This window comes from Mytilus trossulus, chromosome 2 (assembly GCF_036588685.1).
Source record: "Mytilus trossulus isolate FHL-02 chromosome 2, PNRI_Mtr1.1.1.hap1, whole genome shotgun sequence".
NCBI classification, from domain to species: domain Eukaryota; kingdom Metazoa; phylum Mollusca; class Bivalvia; order Mytilida; family Mytilidae; genus Mytilus; species Mytilus trossulus.
Genome location: NC_086374.1, coordinates 22178911 through 22188410, shown reverse-complemented (window position 1 = coordinate 22188410; position 9500 = coordinate 22178911). Strand labels below are relative to the sequence as shown.

Here is a 9500-nt window from a genome sequence, read left to right as displayed (position 1 = left end):
TTTTATTTCGATCTTTTAACGATCTTTTATTTCGATCTTTTAACGATCGAAGCAGCTTTAATATAATGATGGAGAGATGTAAGACTTTGTTTTTTAGAAAAACAAAAATGTCACATAAAAGTGTACATTAATCGTAGAAGACTGATAAAAGTCTGGCAGATTGATATTTATTGCGGTTGGGTTCAGCAAAATTATAATGCATGATAGACATAATATTTATGAACTAGTTTTTTGCCAAGCTGTCGATTTAACTGTTTATCTAACATGTCTATAATGTATGATTTCTTTACTTAATGCATAAACGATAATAAATTTTCCAGTCATATATCTTTATTTATTTTATCATTTATAACTCATGAAAAGACGATTCTGTTCACATAATTGATGGCATTAAAAATCATGTATTTTCATTTCAATTATACGTTTACTTACAGTTTATTATTTCATTACATATTTGTCAAAGGAAATGGCATTCCTCTTCTTCCTTCGTCCATCTGTTCTGAAAACAAATAACCGATTGAAAAAAATGCACGCCTTGGAAAGTTTGATTTCCATAGCATACATCTGTTCCAAAATCGCATTATGAACATCTCCGTGACGTTTACATAAATATAACTTTCTGTTTATGAAATCTTCCTTCGATTATAATTCAGCCAAGAGGTCTTAATGTTCTGTGTTGTGCTGTTATTAACCGTCTTACAAGATGTGGTATTGAGTAAGCCCAATATTATCTTTATTCTGGTAGATGATTATGGATTTAATGACATTGGATATCATGGATCAGAGATCCGTACCCCTAACTTAGATAGGTTGGCAAACGAAGGAGTCAAATTAGAAAACTATTATGTTCAACCAATTTGCACACCTACTAGATCCTGTCTCTTGTCTGGAAGATACCAGGTAAGAGTAGTATAGACTATGATGCACATTGTTTTATTTTGCATCTTCAAAAGATCATGTTCTGTTTGTTTGGTAATAAATAAACTCATCATAGAAACCAGGATTGAAATCATCTTTTTGCGCCTAACGCGAGTTTTTTTTATTTTGCATCTTCAAAAGAGCATGTCCTGTTTGTCTGGTGATAAATAAACTCATCATAGAAACCGGGATTGAAATCATGTTTTTGCGCCAAACGCAAGTTTTGTCTACAAAAGACTCATCAGTGATGTTGCCCGAATAAAAAAAGTTAAAAGGGATAAATAAAGTAAGAAGATGAAGAACATTTTGCCAAATACAGCTAAGGTGATCTAATCCTGATGATGAAAGGCCATAGATTTAAAAAATTTAAGGTTTGTAAACAGTTAATTCATTATTATGACCATATCATATAATTTATGATTTTCGGTAAGCAAGTAATGCTACGCTGAAAACAGAGGAAAAAAGTAGAGTAAGTAAAAAGTTTATTAAAGTGTAACATATTGATTGACATAAATATAAGCAACATTATTCAGATACATACGCATAAAACAATCAATATCCAGTCATAAAAACGACTTAAGAGACGCTAATAAAAGAGCATGCAATGCAGTGTTGGTAATTTGTTCTGTCTGCCAGATTTGATTTTTATATAAAAAAAAAGATGTGGTATGATTGCCAATGAGACAACTTTCCACAAGAGACCAAAATGACACAGACATTAAAACAACTATAGGTCACCGTACGGCCTTCAACAATGAGCAAAGCCCATACCGCATAGTCAGCTATAAAAGGCCCAGATAAGACAATGTAAAACAATTCAAACGAGAAAACTCCAGGCCTTATTTATGAAAAAAAATGAATGAAAAACAAATATGTAAAAAAAAAACAAACGACAACCACTTAATTACAGGCTCCTGACTTTGGACAGACACATACATAAATAATATGGCGGGGTTAAAGATGTTAGCGGAATCCCAACAGTCCCCCTAACCTGGGACAGTAGTATTTGTTTGGTTTTATTATAAACCAGGCCGTTGCTTTACTGTTTGCAATGTGTCTTACCAGAGACTTTTATAGCTTGTCAAATGGTATAGTTTTGGTTATTATTGCACCTGCTGAACAGAAACATATAAAGCTGCTAACATCCATGCCATTTGATCTCTAGTGTGGAAAGTCGTCCCTATGGAAATCATTCTACATTCCCTGATTTTTATATGTACTATGTTTGTTATATTATAGCTGGTCTGTTCTATCATCTGTTCTAAAGATCTGCAGTCTTTCGTTTTCCAATAGTGTCGTCATTTATTAATAGATACAGCGAAGTTTAAATCGTAGTGATGTATGATTACGAATCTTAATATTCAACTAGTCCTAACCAAAATGAATTTCAAGTTCTTTATATTAAAATTTGAACAATGCCAAGTACAATATAAAATTGAGAATGGAAACGGGGAATGTGCCAAAGAGACAACAACCCGACCATAGAGCATGCAACAGCAGAGGGTCACCAACAGGTCTTCAATGCAACGAGAGAGCGTCAATAAAATAGGACGGACAGACGGATGGACGAATGCATCACGCGGGGGACAAACAAGGAATATAAACATGTGAATTTTCTATCGTGTCATATAATTGGACATGATTAGTTCATTTCTAGGCCTGTATATATCGTGATATACGATGATTTTTTATTTCCTCTAGAACTAGTTAAATGTCAATTTTTGCAATAAACAAATGTAATATCTCACTGGTACAAAAAGTGATTTAATTTTATGGTTTCCACTTATATTTACAGATTCGTACTGGAATGCAACATGGTAATATACAGCCATCTATACCGACTGCCTTGCCAACCGATAGTCTGACTATAGCAGATAAAATTCAACAGGCTGGATATAGCACACACTGTATTGGGAAATGGCATCTTGGTTTCTACAAAAATGAATTTCTTCCAACACGACGAGGATTTGATACATTTTATGGTGAATCAAATGATATAATTTATATATAAAGTTAAGCGATATCAAAAAGGCAAAGACAAAGTTACATCATAAAGAACAATTTAAAGGTTTAAAAATTAAAACTACATGTATGAATATAAAAAATATTATGAATTTAAAAATCATGCAGCTAACCAATAGACGAACTTTTTTTTTTATATGTGATGGGGTTTTTCTATGGTCGGGTTGTTGTTGTCTCTTTGATACATTCCCCATTTCCATTCTCAATTTTATTGTATCATTGGCAATCATATGTCATCTCTATAATGCATATTTAATAGACCAACCACTTTGAAAAAAAACCACGGAAATATTAGCAATGAGTAATGATATCGTCAAAATTTTTCCTACGGTAACAAGAAATCATAAATATGAAATACACCACCTTGAAGTCTCTGTCATTTAATTTTCATGCATAAAGATGAAATAATGTAGTTGCCTGGTAATGATTATGAAATTTAAATCTGCTTGTAATTCGTTCTTTGAATAAGTTAAGAAACACTGAAGAATTTTTTGCAATCTACGAATTTATAGAAAAAAACAATTTAATAGTTCTGTCGAATCATGTTTGTTATTTTTCTAAACAGGTTTTCTGGTCGGTTCTAAATCTCACTATCATCACAGACGTTGTGACCGCGGAATGTGCGGGGATGATTTTAGGGAAAATGAACGACAAATACGAACCAATCGTGAATATTCGACAACTCTGTTTTCACGACGAGCTGTGGATATCATCAATAGTCACCAATCGTCTAAGGTAAATTTCTTGATACAAACAAAAGTTACTTATTTCTAGAAATCTTAAACTATTCTGCAAAAGGACGATGCTTTGCTTTCAGAAGAGGAAAGTTGGAGTTATATCTTTAATTAAACCCCACACCACTTTTTATTTTCTTCATAACGGAACAATTATCCGTTACAAAAAGTTTTTTGATATACTTACACACTAATTACAACAAACAAAACGAAAGACATTTGTTTACAATTTGAATCTTTTTATACATTAATATTTCAAACAAATTAAAAGGTAATTTGTTTTATGGAAACGTATCATAAATTGTTTATTAATTTCGAATGATAGCAGAATACAAAAGTGGGTTAGAATTTACCTGTTTCATGAATATATATATCCTTTCTGTCCTGTAATAACTACTTTTTAAATTTATTATATGTATTGCAGATAGCTGATTCAGTATTGCATTCTTTTTTTTTTAAATTTGTCATTTGCAGCCTTTGTTCATGTATGTACCATACCAAGCTCCTCATTCCCCTCTACAAGCACCAAAGAGATATATTCATCCATACAAAAATACTATTCCGGATATACATCGACGACAGTATGCAGGTAAGAGACAATCTCATGAGATATCAACTTAGGTTAAGACAGCTACCAAAACACATGTTTGCTCGTGATATCTAAAAGTTACCCACTTAGATATGACAGCTACTCAAACATAATTATCTTCTCATATCGACTTAGATATATTAAGACAGATGTCCAAACATTATTATCTTCTCAGATAGACTTAGATATAAGACAGCTACCTAAACATAATTATCTTCTCATATCGACTTAGATATAAGACAGTTACCCAAACATAATTATGTTTTCTCATATCCACTATATAAGACAGCTACCCAAACATAATTATCTTCTCATATCGACTTAGATAAAATAGCTACCAAAACATAATTATCTTCTCATATCGACTTAGATATAAGACAGCTACCCAAACATAATTATGTTTTCTCATATCCACTTAGATAAGACAGCTACCCAAACATAATTATCTTCTCATATCGACTTAGATAAGATAGCTACCAAAACATAATTATCTTCTCATATCGACTTAGATATAAGACAGCTACCCAAACATAATTATGTTTTCTCATATCCACTTAGATAAGACAGCTACCCAAACATAATTATCTTCTCATATCGACTTAGATAAGACAGTTACCCAAACATAATTATGTTTTCTCGTATCCACTATATAAGACAGCTAACTTGGCAATTGAAGTTTTAAAGTTTAATGACATTATATATAGGCAATGGTATTGTACGATGAATTTAAATTGATTCCATATTAAAAAAAAATAAAGCTAGCCAATAGTCGATAAAGGGTTCTTTCGTTATGTATGCGTTAACGTATGAGTAATACGTCATTTCGTCATGTATGAGTGAACGTATGATACCTTCACTGAAACACAATATAGGCATCTCAAACTTACTGCATGGCAAGATTCAGTATCCAAATACATGTACTTAAATAGAGCAACAGTTTAAACAATCATGTCGTGCGTTCGAAGTTTGTTCAAATAAACATTGTTTGCTCTACATGATGTAGATGCTTCAAATCTTGGTCTATCAACATGTTTTTGATACTATGAAAGGAATGATATATGATTCAAATAAACAGTATGTAACCTTGTGTAAAACATTTGCACACACGTTTGCGTTATTGTCCTATATAAACCTAATCACATAATGCATAAATATTAATCAAAATACACAACATTTGTAAAACAATTTCAGGACCTTTTTATTATTACCTCGTAGCGAAAAAGGTCAGGAGTAACGAATGAATTAATGATTAATTGATTGTTCGACATGCAACACACAGATGTTGATTATTACAATTATGTTCAATTGACATTTTTTTCTTTTAAAAGGAATGGTTTCTGCGTTAGACGAAGGTGTTGGTAACATAACGAGAGCCCTAAAAAGAAAGGGACTCTGGGAGAATACTATCTTTATCTTTTCAACAGGTAAGGCCATTCTGTTAAAGCTCTCAACAGATTTGACACATAATTACAATGATTTCCAGCTTCTCACAGTAAAATGACATATTAACCCCTGATTTAATTTACAATTGCAACTGACAAAAACAACACATATTGTAGACTTCTATTTCGAAATGAATTTTACAGCACAGCTTAATTGCTAAATTTATTGCAAAAGTACATGTGTCCGAATATTTTCAATAAAATAATCCAAGCAAAATTTGGCTTTTAAATAAGCCTGTTAGCCTTTGTCAGAAAAAAAATGTTAATCTTATGAGACTAAACTTTCAATTTCATTGATTCTTATATTGAAAATTTACACTTTTATGTTGGTAACAAAATACATAACACTTTCAACAAAATTTATTAAATTAATAATTAAATAAAGTTGGCAATATACATGTAAGCTACGTAGTCGAATTCACGAATAAATATTTCATTATGAGGATACTATTTCTGTTTAGTACGGATTTCACATATCACCATTTTTGCAATATATGTAAATTTGACTCTTCATATTACGTCTGCATTATTTGTGTTAGGTTACTTTCTGTCCTTAGCTTAAAAATCTAGGTTTCTTACAAAAAATCATGAACTTAAATGAAGAAAATTATAGGGAAATACCTACATAAGATATTATTAGTTACATAGTGTGTTAGTGACCTAATATGATATATACAGGGTCAGTAAATTCCATATGGGGTGAGAGCGAAGCTCGAACCCCATATGGAATTTACTTACCCTGTATATATCATATTAGGTCACTAGCACACTATGTAACGAATTTATCTTACCGACTATCTTTATGTGTTGAATTTAGACTAAAGTTGTCTTATTTGCTTTTATAACACATCTCCTTATTTCTGTATTAAAGTGTTCAGGTGTTCAATTTTAAGAACCTTCTTCAATTGATATGCACTAAAAAAAATAATGTAAACGATAGATATTTATAATAAACAACCTTGATAAAACAATATTAAAAAGAACTTTCAATATTTGAAATAATCAAACAGTGCCTAAGTCGCAAATTCACTACTAACCTAATATTGAAATAAGCCCCGCCTCCCTACTAACCTAATATTGAATATACACGGTCTCCACGAGGTCGCTTTTAACCAATCATATTCCTAGAAATGTATAGGAGGTAAGATAAGTAACATTACTATATCTTCTATACCATTTCAAGCATAACACAATTCAATATTTGATCTTTTGTGTCTTGTAGTTGGCTTGTACTGACAGACCCCACTTTATTAAATAATTATTCTTTCAAGATAATGGTGGTCAAATCAGTAGAGGTGGTAATAATTATCCATTGAGGGGAAATAAAGGAGGTAATTTTGAAGGAGGAATTCGTGGAGTAGGATTTGTGTGTGGCGGACAAGTAAGAAATAAAGGGACAGTGTCTCGAGAACTAATGCATGTTACTGACTGGTTTCCAACACTAGTAAATCAGGCTCAAGGGAACTTTGAAGGGGTAAAACCTCTCGACGGTTTTGATGTGTGGAATGCGATAAGGTATGTCAGTATTCTGTATTCAACTAAATGGCGTAAAGATAACGATTGGGATCAAGCGTAAAGCTTTCTTCCATTCATATAAACAAAAAATCAATTGAAATCAAGGCTTTGTAAACTTCCTTTGTTCATGTCCTCATGTCTTCTTTTGGAGTCCTATTGCGTTTAACATATTCAAGATACAGATTCAGTATTTAATTGAAGTCTCGCCGCTTGTGCTACATCATGTACATAAAACAATCATCATAATATACAAATGATATATACATTTAAATTAAATAAAACATTAATTTTATAAATTAAAATACAAGTGCCATTCTATAAAGGATTATGAGAGACTAAAGAAATCAAAATAAAATATTACTATATATTTTATACATGTAGTTTTTTATATAGAATTTGAAAAAAATAGTAAGCTTGCATGCGAAATGAGCAAGAACGGCAACACGAGTCTCGAGATATTTTCACTGTTTTTTACTTCTCTTTTTTGTGTTTGTGTTGTATTTTCTTTCAATGTTGATTTTGAAGTGCTTGATATTAAACAAATGTTATGGTATTGCATGTTTTAAATATTATTATATTTTGGTAAGTTTAACATAATACATACATGTATTTTTATTTTTTTTATTTTTGATTGAATATATAAGTGGTAGAGAGAAGAGCCCCAGAGAAATCATTCTTCATGGTATTGATCCTTTAGCGCGTCGGTTTGGCAGACCATTGTTTAATAGTAGTTTTGATACTACGAAACATGCTGCTATTCGATATAAAGATTACAAACTTCTGACTGGAAAACCTGGTAAATATTTTAAAGAACTATGTCCTAGTAATTACCTTGAGGTGTAATACCACCAAATCATGGTACGTCACATCCGGTTGTACGAAAGTATGTCGAAAACAATATTTCCTTGAATTGGACAGTTGAATGTTATTAATATTACATTATATTGCAGTAAAAATTTCTGTGTCATAAAAATGTGTGTTGGGTATTTCAAAACACCATTATTTTTTATTTGGGATTTCTTTAAAATATTTTGTAATCTTGATGTTATATGGTGACTTAACCTTGTACACAGATAAAATAAGGGTAACAATTTGATTGGTTAACTTCCAATGATGGTTATTTTCTTATATGCAATGAAATGTTATGTGAAATCTTTTCTATAGTACTGAACAGGATAAAATTTTACTCATGCCAAGTATTTCTTTATTTGAAACATAGATAAATTCTGCACATTTTTTTGAAAAGTGAAAAATTAAAGAAAAAAAGACTAATAGGGGAAATCAATGGTGGTATATTACACCCTTGATAAAGAAACTCCGTATAATTTAGCGGAAACAATAAAGAAAACAATGTTTACCTGTAGTTTTATATGTTTTTTTTCGTATGCAAAGCGCGGCTTTTCTGTCTCTCTCTTTCTCTTAAACTCTAGCTGCAGAAAAAATATGGAAGCACTGTCACCAATACACATTGGTTCAACACATTGAAGTTCATTTGGATGTTGTTGCCTAATTGATGTATACGGCATATTTTCGTAAATATTAGATTAATGTCGTTGGGTAAGTATATAGGTTTATAAAGAACAAGTAGAAACAATATTATTACGAAGTTACTGCATTTAATATCATAATCTATTTTTTATTAAGGGTACAAACATTATAACCCAAACCCGAGAACGGGTTTGGCAAGAACAACACCGAAAGAACCAAGAAAGAAAAACTTTTGGTTGTTTAATATAAGAGACGATCCTTTAGAGACAACAGATTTATCAGCAAGCCGTCCACAAATAGTAAAGGAGATGTTAGATTTGCTGGCAGAGTATGACAAATCTTCAGTACCAGTTAGATTTCCTGGGAGTGATCCACAGGCAAATCCTGAACTACGTGGTGGTTTCTGGGGACCATGGCGTTAAAAAATATTGCTCTCCATTACGCATGTGTCTTCAAAACTCATCGATAGTGCTAAGGGAATTAAATTTAAATTAAAATAACATGAATATTACCACATAATAATTTTTTAGTAGCCACGTTTTATTTTGTGATATATAAAAAAGCTTATACATGCACTGAATCTTGTATAGCGTTTACAAGTGCATAATCACAATTTCAATTAAATACCCACTGACACTGATGGAGTTGTTATTTCGAAGCCCTAGTTGTTTTTGCTGGTAAGGAGGATTTTGTTTTTACCAATTGACTAGCAAAAATGTTTCAGTTTTGGATTTTAGAATCAAGTCATGTATAAGGGTTTACTTAAACAATTTAGATTATGTATAAATTCAA

At 31.4% G+C, this 9500-nt stretch overlaps 1 protein-coding gene across 1 annotated transcript; it reads left to right on the top strand.

Annotated features, from left to right (window-relative positions):
- The first annotated feature begins 643 nt into the window (after positions 1-643).
- LOC134704968 (arylsulfatase J-like) lies at positions 644-9252 on the top strand. The gene is made up of 8 exons (XM_063563747.1): positions 644-900; positions 2714-2900; positions 3506-3675; positions 4149-4263; positions 5592-5687; positions 6977-7220; positions 7865-8016; positions 8865-9252. Exons 1-8 carry the CDS (start codon positions 667-669, stop codon positions 9128-9130), a joined length of 1464 nt encoding a protein of 487 aa, XP_063419817.1. The 5' UTR covers positions 644-666; the 3' UTR covers positions 9131-9252.
- The last annotated feature ends 248 nt before the right edge of the window (positions 9253-9500 follow it).

What these genes read in the sequence shown, in the direction of transcription:
- LOC134704968 (XM_063563747.1), top strand. Translation starts at nt 667, where the DNA reads ATGTTCTGTGTTGTGCTGTTATTAACCGTCTTACAAGATGTGGTATTG. An exon ending in TATCTTTATCTTTTCAACAG is followed by an intron (nt 5,688 to 6,976) that starts GTAAGGCCATTC and finishes TATTCTTTCAAG; the next exon opens with ATAATGGTGGTCAAATCAGT. An exon ending in GATGTGTGGAATGCGATAAG is followed by an intron (nt 7,221 to 7,864) that starts GTATGTCAGTAT and finishes TGAATATATAAG; the next exon opens with TGGTAGAGAGAAGAGCCCCA.